The sequence below is a fragment of the Cricetulus griseus genome (assembly GCF_003668045.3).
Source record: "Cricetulus griseus strain 17A/GY chromosome 1 unlocalized genomic scaffold, alternate assembly CriGri-PICRH-1.0 chr1_1, whole genome shotgun sequence".
NCBI classification, from domain to species: Eukaryota; Metazoa; Chordata; class Mammalia; order Rodentia; family Cricetidae; genus Cricetulus; species Cricetulus griseus.
Window position 1 is genome coordinate 272,322,843 of NW_023276807.1, and position 22,377 is coordinate 272,345,219.

Sequence of the window (22,377 nt, forward strand, 5' to 3'; positions counted from 1 at the left end):
GAGTGAATAACTATCAGAATTTAGATTGATGAGGCATAAAAAATGTTACTAAAATAGTTGAGGTATTAATTTTTAATTGATGATACTGCCTGTGATTTAATTTTTACTCATAAGTATTTTGTAAATTATTTGGCCACTTCATGCCCCTCTTTTCTCCCACTAAGAGTCTGTGTACCTGCTGACACCTATGGGTACTGGCTGGCACTGGGTCCCTGAGTCCTTCACAGGCCTGTATGGGGTGCATGCAGGCAGCTGACAGTCATCAATGTGTTCATCCTTCTGTCCCCATGAGTCCAGGGAACAACTGAAAGTCATGTTTTCCAACAACAGAACTCTGTCTTTTGAAAATCCCTAATGGAATCTCCTACACAAATAATTCTGTGCGGTTGTATACTAATGTGGACCTGAGTGTTCACACACACACACACACACACACACACACACACACACACACACACAGAGAGAGAGAGAGAGAGAGAGAGAGAGAGAGAGAGAGAGAGGAGAGAGAGACTCTCGTTTATCCTTATGGTGAAAGTGCTAAGATCGATAGCTATAAACATACCCAGCAAGGAGGAGGAAGGAAAGTAGGCAGGCATGAAGGAAGGGAAGAAGGAAGGAAGGAAAGACTGGAGGGAGGGAGGAAGGAAAGAAGGAAGGATGCAAGGATGTTATCCCTTTCAAAAAATATTTTGATACTATACCTAGTCAGAATTTAGCTGAAAGCCTCATAAAATTCCTTGAGATGAAAAGGGTTTACTAGCAGAGGATGACTTATCCTGAAACAAAATGGAAAGACTTAAAATAATAGTACAGTTATCTCAGAATGAAATAACCCTGTCTTTTGTATATAGCAGAACACTAAAATAAATGTGAATGCCCAATTTTTTAAGCTTGAAAACATATGCCCATGCATAGAAATGTTGCTCAATGATTTGAACTATTAGTAGTTTCTCCTTATATTTAATAGGGACTGAGAGAGAAAGAAACCACCCTATTATTCGGTGCGTGCGAAATGCCTGTCCTTGCTTCCTTTAGTGGCCAGTTAGGATGTGGCCCAAATGGGAAAGTTGGGGAAAAGAAAAAAAAAAAAACTAGAAATCTATCTAATAGACCCTGATATTGTTGGCCTATAACATGTGGCATTGGCTGCCAGGCAGCCAGATGTTGCTCTGAAAGAGCTCCCTGGCCTCAGCCACCAGCCCTTCATGTTCTGGGGTTGATGTTTTTCCAGCTTCCTCTGGGGCTTAAAGGTTTCTCAAGATACAGAACTGAATTAAATTGGTCCCCAATTCAATCTCAAAAGACAAGCTATTTCAAATCCGGTTTAAATGTCTAGACTGTGCCCAGCTCAGCACGAAGAACTTATGGACCTGGCACCATTGTCTCCGCCCGATGGGGAGCATTAAATCACAGGAAGATGGAGGCCAGGGTGCAGGGAGGCACCGAGGGCACAGTGCCCATTGTGCATCCAAGTGACAGAAGCTGTAAGCTGGGGGCCACACGCCACACATACTTACTGATTTCGAGAGAAAGGGTCTTTGTTGTCACAACTATATTTCTACACACTAATAAAAGGTAGTCAGAAAAGACTATGGACAGCATTTTTTAAACTCGTGCTCTCATTGAATTCTCTATGCTACTCATTAACTTAGTTTTTGGAATTTAATTGTGATACCTTAAGCCTTGTATAAGAAAGGGGACAAAATAACCAGAAGATGAAAGGGGGGGAGGAGAGAAGACAAAATATTGTCACCAACTGTACAACACTTGTCTGAAGCAGGTGGTCGAAGGACGTAAAAGTCAATGAAAGTTCTGTGCTTCTTACAGCACTGATAAAGACTAGGTTGTCTATACTTCAACACGAAAATTTAAATGTCTAAATACACATATTTAGTGGTATTTTATTAGAATATAACAAAATTATATCATTTCTCCCATTTCCTCTCTCCAAAAAAAGTTATCATCACACCAAACAGTGGGCTTGTTTTTTTGTTTTTTTGGTTTTGTTTTTTTGGCCATCATTACTGAGTGGGATCCCCACTCACATTAACTGATCTAAAATCAATCCGTTGACTGTATACATAGCCATTAACTTTAGGATTTTTTTTTAATAATAAAAAGACATCCAAACTAAAACTCGAGAGAAAGGTTTTCCCACTGCCTTAGCCGTTTCAGTTACTACAGCATTACATGCTGCAAGGCAAGATTATAAATATGAAAAGCAATATAGGTTTTTTCTTTTCTTTCTTTCTTTCTTTCTTTTTTTTTTTTTTTTGCAGTCTTTTGTAGAAGACAGAAATGACACCATCATACAGTTACCTAAAAGACTTGACAGGTATTGATTTAAAGCAAGATATATCAAGTGGTCCTGTAAAAAGGATCTCACGGTCATAAATTTTAATGCCGTCCAATTTTGCACCCTCTTGGTAACTTGTCAATAACAAGCCTTCTGGATAAAATATTTGCTTCGTTCCCACACGGCAGTAAAGCCTGTTATACAGTCATTGGAATGTGTACAGTGACAAAGAGTCCTTGGCATGAGAGTGTACGTAGATTTAGAAAACCCAACATATATCTTAGCAGTGGCCTATTACTAAAATATAGGCACTTCAGAGCTGTCGGGGAGATTTCACAAGAATCTAGCTAGCTAGTTATGTTTGCTCCTCACATTACAGTGCCTGTACCAAAAGTTTCCGTGAAATCCGCCTTTTTGCACAGCAGTGTAAATTATGTACATAAATTATAAAACCCAGGGCTAACAATTAGGAAATGACTACTGGGCACTGACAAGGTTTTTAAATAATATTATTACGACTATTAAATTAATTAAATGTGGAATCAATACCTACTATTTGAAAAGAGTTCACATTTGCAACTCCTATTATTTATCTCCAAAAATCAGTGTTCAAATAGTTTGAAGTGCCTTTATTTATATAGATTCCTAACATTTTCCTATTACACTGACAGGCAGAAATGAAATAATAATACAGAATGTTATAACTATGCCAGGGTCTAAAAAAATATTATCTAGTCACCTAAACTTCTTTTCTTAAAATACTATCAAAAAAGAAATTCCCTGTTTTACTATTTTTACAAACATTGTTTCTTTATCTATTCAACAGAATAAGGATAGCAAAAGGAACTGGTGTTTTCTAAAACATCTGAGCTGTAATTTGTTGTGGTTAAATATTGAAATAACTGTTTTGAAAAACAAAGCAAATTAATGTGGCAACAAATGTAGTTAGCAGCCATTAAGTGTACATCAACTGTAAAGAGGCAATTTATGTCTGTAACTTTATCATGTAATGCAATATAATCTCATCATTGTGACATTAAATTATATTGCATTTTATTAATGACCTGATTAAATACCATACTTCCCTGATTGTTCAATTGAGATTTTTTTTTACAATATTATAATTGTATAGAAACCTTTGAGGCCTGTGCATCGATGATACTTTTATTTAAAATCCTTAAACTTCAAAAAGAATCAAAGATTTTTTAAAAGATATTTCTGCATAGATGTGATTTCTTGTAATTTGAAGACAAACCAACTCTTATACTATTAATAAAAAAGAGAAGATTGAAATATATTTTTGGATAGGTCAATTTCTGTAATCTTTTTATTTAAAAAATTAAAATAATCTAGATGCCACAGTGTTCAAATCTGCCTTTGATTTTACAACTCTAGACATGTTTTCATTGAAATACACCTGTTAAAAATGACATGCTCAAAAATGAAATTAAATATACCATTTTAAGGTAGTATTTGGTATTAATATGGTCATAATATCTGTGGTGAGTTTAACAATTGGCATGTTGTTGGTATAAGAACTGCAGGAAGCAACACAATCCTCCCAAACAAGCAGCTTATACAATTCAAGATAATTCTCACTTAAATTCATTCTAACTTTAACTCAAAATAATGAGTAATTTATAGATATCCTCCAGTTAAACTCCCAGGCAAAGAAGTTCTTCAGCAAGCTCCCTCGTCCAGCCACCTGTAACCAAAGATGAGGTATTTTTCCTCTGAAGGGGCCCTTCCATAAATCTGGAGTGCTGTTGCTGCCATACTTGTATTTGTTCTTACGTGGTTTTCTGGAAAAGCCTGTCTGGGTGTGGGTTTTATTTTGTACTGTTTCCTTCTTCGGTGCCCACTCTGTGAGCACCAAGCAGGCTGTACTTGGTTTTGTGTGGTGTCTGTCATGGATGCTCCAGTGCAGTTACTCTCCTTGCAGGTAAACAGGTGATCCACCCTAACCAGATAGCTGTGGTACAAGAGCAGTTTACTCCAACCCTGGAAAAAATTCAATGGGCTGAAGAACTGATCGTTGCCTTTGCAGAGCACCAGCGACTGGGAAAGGTAAATGTCTTGTAAATGCCTCAGTGATGCTGCAGTTTAAAATACTATGAGCAAAATAATAATACCCTTTGAACTGCTTAAGGAAAACTCTCTGCTTTTGGCAGAAGAAAGGGAAAATGTGGGTTGAAAAATAAGATTTATCACTCAGAAAATCCCTGAAGGTAGATGCCATCCTTTCCCTAAATATCTCACTAATCTGATCCCCTCTCTCATGGCATCTTCTCTGTGAGCTGTGTTGGCAGCCTTAGAAAAAGCAAGTCTTGTTAGTTCCTCTGGTGTAGTCTTCGAAGCAGCACTTGTGTGAAAATAATTTCACTCAAAGCGAGAGTGCATCGTAACGAAATAAACACAATTTGACCACATGGTTCTTGTAGAGAAAATAAATAAATTTCAAGTTATTTTAATTGGGGAGGGGGTAAGAGGAAAAAAGCACTAATGTGTCCTCTGGTTTGATCATTCAGGAGTGGGAGGTTGTAGATGGATTTGTACCGATTTCTGGACCTGAGATTTGGAAAGAATGGAAGGCAAATTAACACCGAGTACGGTTGTTCTAATTTAGTGCTTCATTGAGCCTGGCGTTTCCCGCTCTGTGGGTTTCTGCTATGTAAATATTGCGGTGGTAATGCACAATCTGTCTCCACTTTGTGCCAGTAACACTTAAATTAGGTGTCGCCTGAAGGAAGATTCTATGCTAGTTGCAGCATTGTCAGTTAATTATCTTAAAGGTTATTTGCAATAATACCGTTTGCCTCTTTTTCAGAGGGATGGGGGAAAGTGCATTTATAAAACCTATCCTAGAGATAATCTCTCACTCACCTCAGCCCATGTCTTCTGTAAGGAATGGAGTAGTCACGTCTCCCATACAGAATTACTTAGGAATGAAAGAATGCTGAAAGATTAATAAGGTCCTAAATGTTAAATACTCATGCTTGTGAAAATAAATAAATAAATAAATGAAAAGGCATCGGAGAAGAAGCAAAAGCTGGTTTTCAGTGGCGGGCCTGGGACAGTCATGTGCAAAGTGTCCTTTGCACGTTCCCCAGTGCCAAGGACACCTGAAAATCTCAAGGCTTATACAAGTGGGTAACAATATTAAGTAGGTCGTTCCCTGTAGATAGCTGCTCTCAACCATGAACAGGCATATCCCCACCCTCCCCGCCACACACAGACTGACATTTGTACAGATTCACACTTAATATACAAAGCCAGAAGATCTACATAGGAATGAGCCCATTTGGACATCACACCAATTTTATGATACATAAATAACATTTTTTTTATTGCACATCAATGGTGGCCATCAAAAATATTCTGCATTTCACAGAAACATAATTTAAGTTGGCATTGTATTTTGTGTCTGTTTATATATATTTCAACCCACAATGAAGCTTGCCTGTAAATAAACATTTACACAGAAAGAAAAGATGCACACTTTCACTGACACAAGCATCTCCATCCATCTCTGTCCCACACACCTGCATACATGCACATGGGCACACACACACACACACACACACACACACACACGCACACACACACACACACCACGCACACACGCACACACACACACCACACACACACACACACACACACACACACACACACACACACACACACCACACACACACACATGCACCACACACACACACATACACACACACACACACACACACACACACCACACACACACACACACGCACACACACACACATCACACACACACACACATGCATCCACACCCATGCACACACATACACACACACACACACACACACACACACACACACACACGTGCCTTTTTCCTCAGTTCTGCCTTATGCCAGCTGACAATGTGCAGGCGATAACCACTTACTGAATCAGGAAACTGAGGCAGCATGGGTTCCCTTAAGATGGCAGACAGGTCCCACATGGGCTGGTTTTGCCTGGATGAAGCAGGCACGCGGTTTTCACCTGAATGACAAGGAGGCTGATACCTGGCCTTGCAGGTTATCCTCCACCCTCCATTTTACCAGCTCCCAAACAAAAGTCAGACCAGGAACACTCCTTTCCTGCCATTTAAGTTCCTGAACGAAGACTACAATCCCCCCGTCCATTATATCTTGAAAATATTATTCCTTAGGGAAATTTGCCCAAGACTTTGATAATGGCGATGTAAATGTTACGTTCTGGGCTTTTTTCTTTTCATTCTCTAAATTAAGAAGTGGCCCTCTTGTTGGGGTATAATTGGGGCATAAGCTTTCACAACAGTGTGGCAGGCCAGCTTTTCTTAACACAGAACCATAGAAATTGGAGCAGAGGGCCATTTCTTCCCTGTCCACTTTGTGGAGGTTTGTTTCCTACAGCAAATGGCCCTGGTGCTTTTTGTCCAGTGAGGTTTAAATGACTAAAGTAATGGAGCCTCCAGTAGGGACATATGGTTATTTTATCCAGTTAGCATGATTCTTTCACTGTGCCTATAAACTGGCTGGCCTCAAACACTGGGACTGCAGGTAGGTGCCTCTGGATCTTGATGGGTTCTTTCGATTTAAATAGTGTGGGCTCTTTTGGCAGAGATCTTATATAAATAAGAGCTCAGTCGTAGGAAGTATCACCTCCAACAAATATCTAATCTGTTTTAGTTCAAATGTGTGCCATTTATGAAAAATATGAACCCCTGGATATTTTGTCCAAGGCACAGATGACACCCAAGGATGGGAACGGATGGCTTGCATCCTGGTGGGGTGCTCATGAATTTCCCTGAGGCCTTGTCCCTCTCATCTGATGAAAATTTCATTTAATTAATTCCTTTAAGTAGCAACGGTCCAAGAAGGCAATGTGATGTAGCCTTGCCTTTTCTCCCACCCCCGTCTTCAATTACGTCGTTCTGCTTAGAGACCAAACCGTGGCTGAAGTTGGCAGTTAATACTGGGCCAGTTATGTTTTCTAAGGTGATAAACGATAATAGTGAAAGTCCTACCTTTTCTTCCTGGCTCTAACTGACAACACTCATGGGAAGGCTAAGTCCTGGGCAGGTGAGTTGTTGGGGCTCAGGCTTTGATCACTCAGGGTTCTTCTCTGTTAGAAGTTCCAAGGAAATTAAATCTAATGTGTCCAGTATGAGAACATGGGGAAAGCAATTTGCCTTAGAAAAATACTTAACCCACTAGTCCGTTAGTGTTTGACAGGTATGTTGAAGGAACCAGTTTTACCCGACAGAGCCCTCCTGATAATACGAACAGAAGCAATGGGCTGAAATTTGGAAACTTAGTGTGGTTTCTCTTAATAGAACCGATTAGAAAAAGCTTATTCAGCATAAGCTCTGCTCCTGTTTCAGTTCCCAGGAAGTAAAATATTTGTAATTTAACTGACATCGGTTACAAAGTGTCCCTTACTTTATTAACCAGACAGACTCACCCTGCACATCATTTGTTCAAGCTTCAAATTACTTGGTAAAATATTTAAGCTGGGATAAATCATGTTCACATTATTTGCTTCAAATGTATAAAGGGTCTTTAAGATTATTTGCTTATATTATATATATATATATATATATATATATATATATATATAATCTTTTTTTTATAGTGGCAATTTTTAGAATACCTGGAAATTCTCCATTCAGAGCTGGGTTTAGTGTTGTTTTAATGAAGAAACATGGCTTTCTTGTTTTGTTTTGTTTTTTTATCCACTAAGAATTTTATAGAATGTGAAAACTGGATAATTACAATGAGAGCTTCTCAAGTCATTAGTTATTGTTGGGATTAACAAAAACTGTTAATTACACAGAATTAAGTGCCTATAACATATGTATTAATACAATACATAAAAGCATGTTTGACCCTGTGTATTTTTTTACATCTGTATTATGATGTTGCTGCTAAGTCTTCTCCTTCCTTGCTTGTTAGGCAAAAATGACAGCTCAAGGAGACAGCTCATTGCTTTTTTAAAAAATGATAACTAATTAAAGGAAATTTTTTTTAAGTTGTAAAAGTATGGAATGCTTCAGGAATTTGTGTGTCATCTTAGTGCAAGGGCAATGTTAATCTCCTTTGTATCTTTACAATTTTAGTGTATGTACTACCAGAACACATATACTAAATCAAAGGAAATCTTAACATAAGAGCGTGAAAAAGTGTGGAGAACTAGCAAATGTACGCATGGTGTTCACGATGAGTTTTGGGGGTCCTTTGTTAGAATAGCCATGTTCTTGCAGTATCCGACTGCAAACCTGAGTTTTATTCAGTTTTCCAGGCAATCCCCCCTTAATCCCATCATTACCCTGAGAGCATCATGTTGGTTTGGAAGGATTTTGGTCAAACATTTTTTTAGTAGTTTTCATTCATTGCAGTGCCACAAGCTGACTAAGCGACAAGGGAGGGGGACCTTTCCTTCAAGATCTAGGTCCGATTAACAATCATAAAGGTTAAAGGCAAGGTCAGTAGTGACATAGGATTGTAAATATCACAGGTACCTGGAACAGCCCTGTTTCACTCGTGAAGGAGCAATAGTACAGACTAATGAGCTGACATGCATAAACACTTCCTACTCGGGGTTATCAATTACAAGAAATCTCTTACTAAAGCAGAAAGGAGAAGTTGGCCCCTTTTCATCTCAAAAGCCCCCAGCTATACTAAATCATCCCCTTCCAATTATAGAAAGCAAGTGATTTTGTAGGTATCGAAGCTCCACACCTTTATACTTCCAAATGTGAACCTTTACAAAAGAAATACCGTTCAATCCAGATGGCTCTCCTGAAGGCTCCCTGAGAGAACTCGGGAGAAATCTCTCCAGCCAAAAATATTGTTCCTTCTTGTTCAAGTGCCAGAAAGCCCACTGCCTCTCTTTCACACAGATCAAATAAACCGTCTAAAGATTTGCTTGTTGTCTTTGTCAGCTGAAAGAATTGAGCCACTAATAGATAACAGTGTGTCCCCATCCCACCACCCACAGCCTTTCCCGTCTATTTCCGAACAACAGTGAATCTGGGTGAAAATGAAAGATGGGGCAGAAACAGACTTCTGCGATGCCTGGTAACCATTTTTTCCCTTTGTGTCCCTGTTCACTTAGAGTTTTCAGAGCTATATGCTGTAATATTTACTCCAAAAACTCCAGCCCTTAGGAAATCTGAGTGTGCCAATGATAACTTTATGACAAATTTGATACACACTAAGTTGCAATTAAAAAAAGGGAAAGAACATTTAAAGCCTGGTAGTGGAATTCCCATGCTGCTCTTAACCAGACTTGTTTTTAGAGGCAAATGGCAAGTCCAGCATTAATGGATAAGATTTTGTTTTGTTTGTTTTGGTTTTCATTTTCATTTTTTCATAGGTTGTCTAGTAACTTTTTAAATTACTGGCTTCATCTTACGTATGATTCATTAAAGCCAATTCTTAAAGGTAGTATAATCAAAAAAGCTTTACTCTGTAGTGGTATTTCCCCCATCTGAAAGCTTTTTAAAATATTGTATAGTCAGACCTAAAACCCAAAAAATGTTTGGAAATCACTCACATTCAAGGTGGTTATAAAACTGTGACCACCATTCTTAAATAGAATAGTACAAATATGGTTTCTGCTGGGGTAACAGTGAATGCTCACACAAATGGCTAATCTGAGGGGTGTGTGTGTGTGTGTGTGTGTGTGTGTGTGTGTGTGTGTGTGTGTATGTGTGGTATATACATGTGTGTGGGGGTATTGTGCTGGTGTGCATACTAGTGTGTAGAGGTCACAGGTCAGTGTCAGGCATCATCCTTTCATTTTCTACCTTATTTTTTGAGAGGTATTTTATCACTGAGTCTGCAACTTGCCATTTTGCTAGACTAGCCAGCGACAGGACATCCCACACACACACACCAACGTCTTCCCAGCTCCGTCTCCCCAGCACTGGGGATACAGACATGTACAACACCCAGTTTTTATAGGAGTCTGGATTTAGTTCAGTAAAGATCTCACTTGCTGAACCATCTCCTCAGCCCCCAGATAGAATCTTAAACGATTGCCATTTTAATCAAAACATGAACAGGGCTAGTACAGATTTCTACGCAGACAGGTGTCTTCTGATCTTTTGTTTTTAATTTTGTTTATATTTGGCATATACCTGCACACTAGAAGAGAGCATCAGATCTTATTATAGATGGTTGTGGGTCACCACAGGTGCTGGAAATTGGACTGAGGTCCTCTGGAAGAGCAGCCAGTGCTCTTAACCTCTGAGCCATCTCTCCAGCCCCCAGCGATGGGCTTTTGATTGGCTCAGTTCACTCTAACCCAAACTCCACTCCACAGGCTCAAGGTAGACCAGAAAGGGTCAGAGTAAGGCTGGAAAAGCCTCATGTCACCCAAAGCTGAGTTTCATCACTCAGATGGTACACTCCCATCAAGGATACACGGGGCCAGGAAGGATTGTTTGGCACCTTGAACATTTGCTCTCTTTTCCCCCTCTAGGCTCTAGGTCTATAGACATGTCTGTGTGTTCTTCACCTTACCTCTCATCATTGCTATTCCCTGGCTTCCTCCTTTGTTTTTCCTCTTACTTCATGTCTCTGTCTGCATACCACCATCACCACCATCTGTAGCTGTCTCCTCTCCTTTAACTGCCTGCAGAAGTCTGAGGAATTCTTTAAACTGTTGGTGTTTTTAAGGCTTGTTTTTCATTATTTATATGGGGCCGGTGGTGAGTGCAGTGCCTGTGGAGGTTAGAGGCAGCAGGTGCCCTGGAACTGGAGTAAAAGGTTCTTGTGAACTGCTGGTGTGGGTGCTGGAAGCCAAACTCCGCCGTCTACAAGAGCACTTAAGAGGTCTTAGCTCTCCAGCCCTGGTTTTTGGTATCTTATGGTGGAACTTTTTCATTCTTGTTTACATTAAAAGCCAACAAATGGCATTGTATTTTATTAAAAATGAATCAATCATTTCTAGAATTCTCTATTTTTTCTACATTGGTGGGACTTGATGGGGAAAACATGGAACGGTTTCACTACCATCTTAGAGCAAAAAGAATTCTGTCTTCTGCATCCATGTCTCCTTGTAGCATGCTAGACAGAAATGGATGCTTATGACACCCTTAGGAAATGCTATTGAACCAACTTTCTTACGAAGTTTTAACTGTGTTGAAAAGAAATTGCTGGGTTTTTATTTTTGAGACAGGGCTTTTCTGTGTATCCCTGTCTGACCTAGAATTCACTATGATGAACAGGATGGCTTCAAACTAAAGTGAACCTCTGATTACAGGTGTGTGCCACCATGCCCTGCTGTTAATATCCATGATATTGACTTCTTGTGGTCTTCTATAAAAATTAAGACTATTTCCCTATCTGTTGTACTTTTAAAAAAGAAGTGCTGGGATTCTAATAATCTTAAATTATTTTTTAGTTCACGTTAGCTCATTTACATCTGATTTCAAAAAAAGGAATAATGCTAGGAGTTTAGCATCGTTGATCTTAGCTGTGCTTTGGGGTGATGTGGCGTTTGCTGTCTGGTGTTTCCATCAGCAATGTGGCTTATGTTTGACATGAGCTGTTAGTTGGTTGATTGAAGATGACCCTGAACTCTGGTCCTCCTGCTTTCACCTCCAGATTTACAGGGGTTCTAGTGGCCCTTGAACCTCAGGTCACACTCACCTCAGCTCTCCTGCTCATTTGCTTCAGCCTTTCCAACCTGGTGCCTTCCAAAGCCATCCTCCAGAATTGCTGCTTCTCTGACTTCTAACCCTTTCAATGAAGTCCTGAGTTGGTCTTGACGAGGATGACATGTGGATGTTTGCTTTGTTTTGTTTTCTGCGTAGAGTGAGAACTGAGTAATTTTGTGTTTCTTTTTTACAAAATTAAGGTGAACATTGTCCGTTCATTCACCCTCTGTCTGTTGCCCCTCCACATTCTTGGAATTGACCCTGTTTTGGCCATTTGTCATCATTTTGATTCTGGCTATTCGGTGAGCATTTTCTCTACCTTTCTAAATTTTCTCTGTCTTCCAGCTGATGCTCTGTCAAATATCTAGCACTCCTGTATCTAGTTTCTTTTCTTTCTTCTTTTTTTCCCTAAAATGAATGATGCATCTGCTTCTATATCTGCACACCACAAGAGTGCACCAGATCCATGGTACTTCAGTTATAGACAGTTGTGAGCTGCATGTGGGTGCTGGGTGAGAATTGAACCCAGGACCTCTGGAAGAGAAGCCAGTGCTCTTAACTTCTAAGCCATCTCTTCAAGCCCTGAATCTAGTTTCCTAAAGAGACAGCTATGTTTAAAAACTGTGTGTGTGTGGGGGGGGGCATTACAGGGGACAGGGGGTCCAACAGGCATCTGCCTCTATTCTTATTACCAATGCTGATATCTCTCAGCCTATTAAAGCCATTCTGAAATCCAACACAGTTACATGTCAGATGTTCTCTCCTCCTTATGGGAGCTTTTGATGGCAAATGTAGTTAAGTGTCTTTGACCAGGCCAGGGAAACAGACAGCTCAATGGGTAAAGGTGTTTGGCTCCAATTGACAAGCTGTGTTCAATCCTTGGGACACACACTGGAGAAGGAGAGAACTGGCTTCTGAAAATTGTACTCTGACCTCCCCATGTCTATGGTGGCACTCCCATGCCCCTCCAAATAAGTCTTAAAAATGTTTTTGTAAAAGGATCTTTGACTAACGCTATCAGTAACAACACAAGTAGCTTTGTGACAGTTATAATCATGGTATCCGTGACCCTGGTGGTACAATAGCAATGACCTGCCACTACAGAGGTGATTCGGGGCAGTGGTGATACTGCTAACAGAGAGCCTGGCAGGCCACTGTACGCATTCTTTAATCTTTACAACCTTACGGGCAAAGTTGAGAGATGAAGAATGGAGTCTGGCTTGGTACTTGCATTTGTCAGGGATTCGTGCAAAGAGATGAGGCACCTGTGGATTCAAGTACAGATATGGCCCTAACTTCTACAACAAGTGGCCTTAAAGGGGGAAACCCCAGAAAATCAGGGACCTTTCCCCCTGTGAGTGATAGCAGCAGGCTAGGCATTACTACTGAAATGTGTCCACCATAGGTCATGTTCTCTCTGTTTGGGGGATAGCCCTAGAGGGACTCTGGTGCACATACCCAGAACCCTGTCAGGCCAGGCCTGACTAGAGCTACATAGAGACCACACAAAAGCCTGTGTTGTGTTCCACATCAATGGTTTTGTGCTATGAGTTTTAAAAGCCGTGAACTATAGAGAAGGTATAGGGAAGGAATGGAATGGCTAGGAGGGCTTTCTCCAGGCTTTAACTAGGAAAACTGTGGGAGTTGAGCTCTTACAGCCTCCCTGAGCTTGGATAGGTCCTCAGCAAAATCTTTTTTAGTAATGGATCTTTCTAATAACAAGCCCTCCTCCAGATTTCACTTTGGAAACTGACACTGTGGAATTTGCTGGGGGCTGCAGTTCATTTGAATGTGTGGTATTGTTCCCAATGAAGTTGCTAAGGGAATCTCCCCATGACCCCCTGGAAGGGAAAACCCTATCCATATCCTAGTGCTAGTCGGGGGAGGGGGGGAAGAGGAGGGAGAGGGGCAAAAACTAGGGAGCCTATTCCCTGATGGTCCTGTGCAACAACAGGACTGTGGTCAGGGCTGGCTGGGCCAGCACTTAGCTTTCTAGTGGTTAGGTTCCTGGTTGGAGGAGGGGGTCTCAAAGGGGATTTACCCTCCTCCCTGGGGTCCCAAGAGGAGTAGGTATTGGTGATGCAGGCAGCCAAGGCAGAGCATCTGCAAGATCTGGTGCTTTGTCCCAGACAAGCCCATCACTAGTGAGTCATCAGGCCTCTCTTCCTGACCACTTTAATTTAGACCTTTGGCCCCTATCCTTGGATCCTAAAGAAGCCTTCAGCCATAGATCAGCAGGAAGGGCTTTTATTCCACATGTGCTCTTTCAAGAGCTGGGAATACAGGATTGGCCCACTGATCTGTGATCCCTGGGACCTTTCATTTGCCTTACCTGGGGGTCTGGGGTGACCAGAGACACAGGACTCCTGCACAGCAGAGAATTCTGACCCCACACCTGCTCTGCATGTATGGTCTACCATTTCCCCAAATCCCTCCACACATCCAACTGATAACTGGACCTTCTAAACATGACTTTTAAAAAAACACCTGTTCTGCTGGGCAGTGGTGGTGCAGGTCTTTAGTTCCAGCACTCAGGAGGGAGGGACAGGCGGATCTCTGTGAGTTTGAGGCCAGTTTGGTCTACAGAGCAGTTCCCTGGCAGGCTCCAAAGCTACACAGAGAAACAATGTCTCAAAAAAACCAAAAACCAAGCCAAACCAAACCAAAACACCTGTTCCTAGCCAATGTTGGTGGTACCTCCCTTTAGTCCCATCACAGAGGCAGAGGAGAGGCAGGTAGATTTCTGAGTTCGAGGCCAGCCTGGTCTACAGAGTGAGTTCCAGGACAGCCAAGACTATACAGAGAGACCCTGTCTCAAAAATAGAAAACCCACCTGTTCCTCCAAGCTCTCTCCTGCTTGAACTGCCCCCATTTTGATGGTACCTTCTCTCTGATTTCCTTGACCCTTAAGTACCACAAATGTGACATACCTGATTTCCCTTGAATGGTTAAATCATTGACCCTAGCAGGCGTGGTTACGGTTTCCCCTACACTAAGAGTCCATAACCAGTTGTTCTCAGGGACCTGAAATCCTGCCTCCCACCCTGCCAAACTGTGTGGGACCCTGGTTCTCTCCAGTAATGACAAAAGAGAGAGGACAAGACCCATCACAGCAGCTCTGTAGAAAGGGACAGGGCAATGATCAAGGAGGCTGAATATGACTAACTCCACTGGGACAGCTTCTTGAGATACGCTTAAGCATCAGGAGGAGTTTTTTAGGGACAGGAAAAGGTTCTTGGAAAGATAATAGAGCTTGTGGCAGAGGTGCCAAGGTAGGGAGGGAGGAGCTGGGGCCAGCCAGGTCTTAGAGTCCAACTAGGGAAGTGATGCTTGGTTCAATGAGTCCCAAGGCAGTCAAGGGAGGGCTTGAGCAGGTGAACAAGCCCATCTCAGATACAGTGGTGAGACCACAGTGGGCAACACTGTCAGTCCAGCCCCGAAGATCTCTTAGTGAGATCTCTGTGTACCAGCCGAACAGCCACAGCACCCAAACTCCCATCATAAAACAAACATCACAACCAAATTGCCCAAGAATTCTGCCAGTGGAACAGGCTGAAGAAAGAAAGCAGTGACTGTTGCATAAATTCGGGAGTGGGTCGTGTACCTGCTGTGCAAGCATGAGGTCCCAAGTTTAGAGCCTCAGCATCCACTTAGAGAAAGCTATGGTATAGTGGTATAGTGGTGCCCCTATAATCCTGGTGCGGAGGAGATGGGTGTCCCTGTGGCTTGCTGACCAATCATTCTGGCTGTATCAGCAAGATCTAAGTTGAGTGAAGTCCCTATCTCAGAAATTTAGCACTTTAGGAACTCCCAGAATTGGCCTGATCAGACCCAGGCCCAGCCAACATCTGACCTGGAAACTTGACAATGGTCAACATTGACAAGAAATATAGATCAACAACATAGGCCCAATGGGTCAAAGCACCTGCTCCCAAGCCTAATCTCTTGAGTTTGGTCCCTGGGACCCGAAGGATGGAGAGGACTGACTCCCGAGAGTCATTCTCTGACATCCATGCATGTGCACACATATATACACACACATATGTAAAAATATTTTTAGAGAAAGATAACAGGAATTCCCTAGAAACAACTGTCTGAGCAAAAGGCCCCAGTACCATGTTGGAGCAGGTGTCTGTCACCTTAAGAAGCAAATTCCAAAGCAGCCTTCTCCACTTCTGAGATAGTCAACAGCAACACCCCCATCTGCATGTACCAAGGAACACTGTGAGTCTCCAATGGCATATCTGAAAGCAAAGTGAACTGGAAAAAGATAGCATCCATTTGAGCTGGTTATGTCACTCTAAGTCAGAGCACATGCCATGAGTGCCTAAGGCCTGCAGCCCACTCTGGCATAGATGAAGAGGAGTTAGTAGTAATGCCAGCACCTAGCAAACTGGTCTTTTAGTGCTTCAGAGAAGGAAAACCACAAAAAACAAAAACAAAAACAAAACTATAGGTGCTGGGCTGGAGAGATGGCTCAGTGGTTAAGAGCACTGACTGCTCTTCCAGGGGTCCTGAGTTCAATTCCCAGCATCCACATGATGGCTCACAACCATCTGTAATGAGATCTGGCTTCCTCTTCTGGCCTGCAGGGATACATCAGACAGAACATTGTGTCCATAATAAATAAATAACAAGCGACAGGTGCTAAGTGACAGAAACTGACCACTCTCTATACATGTGTCACTCTTCCCAGCTAACCGCTCCCCCAAGAAAACATCCATTCACTTCCTCCTCAAGAGCTTTATGTAACTCCAGGGCCACTCTGAACCATCGTTGGTTTTTGGTTGGTCCTGGGGATCAAACTCAGGGCCTCTGGTATGCTAGGCTAGTGCTGTACGTCTGAGTTACTAGATACCAAGCCTTCAGTGCCTTTCATCACTAGGAATGACACAAAATCCCTCCTCCTCCTCCCGGGCCCCCCCCATACAGATGACATGACTCTGCCATGACGTTAGCCCTCACTTCTGAATCTAAATCACAGACCTATGTGCAATAAGAGCAAAGCCACTGACCAGGGATTCACAAGGACAAATGACACAACTGGTCACCATAGAATGAAAGCCTGCAGGGCTTGAGCCCTAGGGCAACTGTCATGGGATGTGTGTGATTTAGGCTGAGCTCACAGCCTCACATCTGTGCAGCTGAGCAACCTGGTGAGGAAGGTGTCCACTGGGAAAAAGCCATTACAGACCCACAGGTCTCCACTCGTTCAGTTCAGAGGCATCAGCTGCTTTTCTTCTTTGTCTGCTCCCACAACTGGAAGCTCTTAGAGGGTAGGATGGAGCCTTCCCCCTCCTGTCTTAAGCAGTTACCCAGGTCCGGGCACAGCCTGCTCCACCCACAGCAGATGGATGATCACTGACTAATTAATGAGTAACCTGAGAAGAGTCCCTTACCAAGCTCCGTGAGGTCACAGGGGCTCAAGTGGCTTTACACTTTGTGAGCCTGTACTTATAACTTGGCCACTTCAACTCAGAGCAACAAAAACACAAGGTCACAAACTCAAGTGTGCATTGGGATCATGACACAATTCCTGGCCAACCTCCAGGCTTTCTGCCTCTAACCCTGTAGGACTGAGCTTGGAAACTGCAATTTAACACACCCCCTCCAACACAAATAACACAGCTAAGTCAGACTGGTTATTTGTGTGAGAGTCCGATTCAGCTAATCATGGAACATGCTTAGCACGTTTTTCAGTCCAAAAGCTTTTAAGAACACACAGGATTTGAGTCAGATAAATCTGTCTTGAGGCTGGAGAGGCGGCTCACTGGTTATGAGTAGGTACTGTTCTTGCCATGGGCCTGAGTTCTGGGTCCCAGCACCCATACCAGGTGGCTCACAGTCACCTATACCTCTAGATCAAAGGGCTCCAATACTGTCTTCTGAGTTTCATGGGTACCTGTACTGCACCTGTGCACCTGCCCACACACAGATGGGCACATGCATCTAATTTAAAATAAATCTTTAGAAGCAAACATGTTCGTTCCCATTATATCCTAGTAAGCAACAGGATGGACTTGCAACAGGCAGATTCTTAAGCTGTAAGGATGAATATGGATAGAAGACACGGGAACAGAGGTTTAGGATGTGGGGTGGAGAGCAGGTCAGCAGGGATGGGGCAGAGAGGGGAGCTCCAGTACTGACTCTGGGATGAGTAACTGTTCAAAAAAAATTACAGCTGTTATTATTTTGTCAGCATGGGTGGGTCTTAAAGTATTTGGTCACAAGCATGCTGTCATTTAAAAGCATTTTTAAAAGATTTATTTACTCCTATGTGTAAGACTGTCTGCCTCCTCCGTGTATGTGTGTGCGTTGTGCGCATGCGGTACCTACAGAGACAGTTGTTGGATGCCCTGGAGCTAGAGTTCCAGACGTGGTGAACCACAGCATGGGGGTTGGGATCTCAGTCTGTCCTCATCAGGAGCAGTCGGTGCTCTTCACCACTGAGCAGACATCTCTCTAACTTACTCAAAGGCACCTAAAACAAAATTATAACCTGAATCTTCAGGCTGGTAGACATTCCTTGCGGTTTTTGAGGTGGAATTATCAATTTTCCGAAAGAGCATCAGCCAGAGAAATAGAAACACCTCCATCATCTTCAAACTGTCCCTGAAAATCCAAGTAGCTTTTTGACAAGTTGCCTTTTTTTTTTTTTTAGACAGGTTTTCTCTGTGTAGCTTTGGAGCCTGTCCTGGAACTCACTCTGTAGACCAGGATGCTCTGGAACTCACAGAGATCCTCCTGCCTCTGCTTCCTGCGTGCCTTTTCTAAAGCGAGTCCTGACCCCTGGATGTTGAGGCTGCCCAGATAAATCCATACATTAAAAGACAACAGCATCGGGCACAGTATGAATACATGTATGAAGACAAGTGTGTATTCTCACCAGGTCCTGGACTTGCAGAGATAAAGGGAAGAGATCAGGGATGCCACTTTTTGTTTTCCACTACAATAAAGGGAACCAAGCCAGATTTGCACCCACAAAAAGAAGAAATACTTTCTCTGGCCAGGTCTTGACATAAAGCTGAAAGGATTTCTCATCTCTAGTGTGCTTGTGGAAGGAGACATGGTCTGAACCCAGAGGCATCACTTTTCATTCCGAGTTCATCATTCTTTTGTTTGTTTTGTTTTGTGTTTATCTACACTAACTTTCTCTCTCCAGCCTGTTAGTTAAACCTTAGAAGGGCAGATGCACTGTTTTACAGGGGCCATAATCCACTCTCTGGGTAACGAAGAGGCCTTTGTGTGTCTTCATTTACTCCAATGGGAAAACTAGACTATTGCCTTGTAAAACAGCATGGGACCCACACCCTGATCTCCATGGAATTCTAACCCGGAAAACCACCCCAACCAGATTCATAAAATTCATCATGGTCCTAGATGATCCAGATTAGCTCTAGGCTATATGGAGTGGGCCAAAGACCAACTGAAAGGATATATATGGTAAAATAGAGAAGGTCAGAAAAGTGACCCAAATACAGGATTTCAGATCACACAGATGTGACTAATAGATTCATCATTCTAAGGCTAAGAGGGTCATGAATTCCTGGAAAAATTCCTGTTATGTAGGCTTTTTAATCTCTCTCTATTGAAAGACAAAATCTGAAGCTACCACCAAGGGTTCTCTGTTGCTTACTTCCATCCTACAAGTATACCCTTTGTGCCTGTTGTGTAACCCTCATGGTAGCTCCAGCATGTCCATCCTAGAGGCCCTGTGCAGGAGCAGCAGAGGCATTGCTGACTATTGACAAGCTGTACCCAGGCTTATGAAATAGGGAAGGAACCACCAAGGGTTAGCATGGCTCCACCCACCTTCAGAGTTCCAGGAGCAACTGCTGTCTCTCTTGGACCATCCTTGACCACAGGTGAAAGGAAGGAGAAAGAAGTGGTTAGAGCCAGCAGTGGTGGCACATGCCTTTAATCCCAGCACTCTGAAGGCAGAGGCAGGGGGATCTCTGTGAGTTCCAGGCCAGTCTGGTCTACAAAGAGCTACACAGAGAAACCCTGTCTCTGAGAGAGAAAGAGAGAGAGAGAGAGAGAAGTGGTTAGACTGGACTGCTGTGTCTCAGAGCCATTGTCTAGAAGGGTCCAAGTTTCATCTCTAGTATTTCAAAGATAAATAATTAAAAAAAAAAAACTATTGAAAAACCAGGCATAGTAACACAGGCCTTTAATTCCAGTGCTCAGGAGGCAGAGGCAGGCAGAGCTCTATGAGTCCAAAGCCAGCCCAGTCTACACAGCAAATGAGACACTGTCTCAAACACAACAAAGATTGAAAGTACCTGAAACCAGATATGGTAACTCACACCTGTGATTCTAACACTTGGAAGACTGAAGCAGGAGAATTGCCTTGAACTGAAGAGCAGCCTGTGGCAGAGAGTAAGAAAAACAAAACTAAAGGCAACAAGAGGGCAAATACTGAGGTGACACTGTGGGATCTGGGCATACCCCCTTCTGTCAATTGATTGCCTTTCTCTTGATTCCAGTGAAGGTTTGGAGTTGGGAGACTCATTGTGACCTGTAACTCTAACCCCTCCCAGTCATGTGCCTTTGGAAGATCACTACTGTAGGCCCCAGTGTCCCAACCCAGAATAGGGTTCTGATGACACGCCACACTGAGTGGGTGTTTGCAGGTTTGAGAAGTAAAGAATCTGCAAGATGTGGGTACACAGAGGTTGGAGGCAGAGATGCCTCCAAGTCTGGCCAACAGTCAGCGAGTGACCACTTTGTCATTGACTTGTGTGCCCAGTAGCACGATCTCTTTTTGTTTAAGATAGTTGATTTCACATGTTCTCATCACCCTGGAGAAACACTTTCCCTATGTCTGGCAAGAAGGAAGCATTGATTAAGCTGATGATAATATACATTTTATAAACAATAATCACTCACCAGAGCACATGGCTGTTTCCAAGTCCCACACAACATTTCAAAATGAAATAAGGAAGCATTTGCATTTTTCTTCCACAGTTGTTTTCCATTTGATTTTTTAAAGAGCTAAATGAACAGTTTGCCGTGTTTTGCGTCTGATGTGGTTGTTTTTTTTTCCTCTCTGTTAAAATGCTGAAGGATCCCCCCCCCCTCCCTTCCTCTGTAGGAGGATAAAAAGAAATCTTTCCCCTGCAATTTGCTCTGTTTTTCTCAAAAGTTGGGCAGGAAAGTCAGCATAACGTCAGGTGGGATCTGAAATGTTCTTGCGGTACAAGAGTGTGAGCAGGAAAAGAACCCTATAATTTTAGAGCATTCTTTCAGGAAGTTTGTATTCTGTTTTCCAGGGAGCCTTTACTTTCCGGGGAAGTATGATCGACATGCCATTACTGAAACAGGCCCACAACATTGTTACGCTTGCCACATCCATCAAGGAAAAATGATCTGTTAAATGAAGCCCTCCTCAGGCGGGCTGAACGGATACAGTGGGTTTCTTAAAGACAAGCCACAGTACCCAGGGTGGCTTGCTAGCATACCGGATCAGGACCTTGTTTCATTTACAGTTCGTGTTAGTCACGACTCCCAGCCTCCTTCATGTCTTATTGACCAGTTATTCTAAAAATAAACTTTCTTCCTTTGGAGTCTAAGCTCATGGTTTTACTGTCGTCTATTAATGTGTTATAAATATGGGTTTATTGTCTCCTGGGGAGGGAAGATGGGCGGGGAGGTGTCCTCAATGAAACAGGTATTCTGGTCTATATACACTCTCTCCATTCTCCTTTTATTAGGAAATATTTCCAACATTATTCATTTGCACAGTGGATACCACAGATAACTTTAAGGCTACGTTCTTAAAGAATGATATCAAAATCAATGTTTCAGCACTTTTATGAGTAATCAGGTAAACGACAAAGATGGCATTGAAAATGTTAGGTATTACAGTACCTTACAAAAAAGACTGCTTCTAAAAAAAAAATCAACTTTCAAAACTGACCCTGGGGAGCCTCTGTCCTCCAAAGGCTCCATCCATATGGTGACCCTGAAAGTTCTCATCTTGGTTGAATACTTGAGGTCAACAGTTACTGGCAATTAAAAAAAAATCAATTCAGGGAAAACAAGCCCCGTTTCATTCTCCCCTTTATCTTCCTGCTTAAACTGTTCGCCATTGAGGCCATTTCCCCTCTGTAAATGTAGGGCCAAGATAGGACTCCCTCAGCCATAAACTTGTATGTCTAGAGGACACAAAGCCACAGGGCTGGTGCATATGGCCCCCTGAAAGATTTGCATCACATTAGAGATGAGACTGTGGGTCATATGGGTGGTGTGGTTAACGGGCTTAGTAAAGCTGTTTTGAAGAGGTTAACCCAGCTTGTAGGCAGGGTAAACAAACATAACAACCAGCCATTGTTCCGCATTCAGCGTGCACTCTTATACTGAAGGCGAAAGGGTATTGAAGCCTCAGAGGATCAACTTGTGCGTGCCAGAGGACGCC

At 42.5% G+C, this 22,377-nt stretch overlaps 1 protein-coding gene and 1 non-coding gene across 2 annotated transcripts in view; one reads left to right on the plus strand and one right to left on the minus strand.

The window, feature by feature from the left end:
• Clybl (citramalyl-CoA lyase) overlaps positions 1-21,532 on the plus strand; it is a 232,798-nt gene extending 211,266 nt beyond the window's left edge. Inside the window, exons 7-8 of the mRNA XM_027388948.2 lie at positions 4,239-4,363; positions 21,233-21,532. Coding sequence (XP_027244749.1) covers positions 4,239-4,363; positions 21,233-21,328 — 221 coding nt within the window. The 3' untranslated portion in view covers positions 21,329-21,532. The remainder of the gene's footprint in view (positions 1-4,238; positions 4,364-21,232) is intronic.
• Positions 8,329-8,431, minus strand: LOC113832522. The gene has a single exon (XR_003479817.1). It is a non-coding gene; the product is annotated as a U6 spliceosomal RNA (small nuclear RNA).
• Positions 21,533-22,377: the final 845 nt, after the last annotated feature.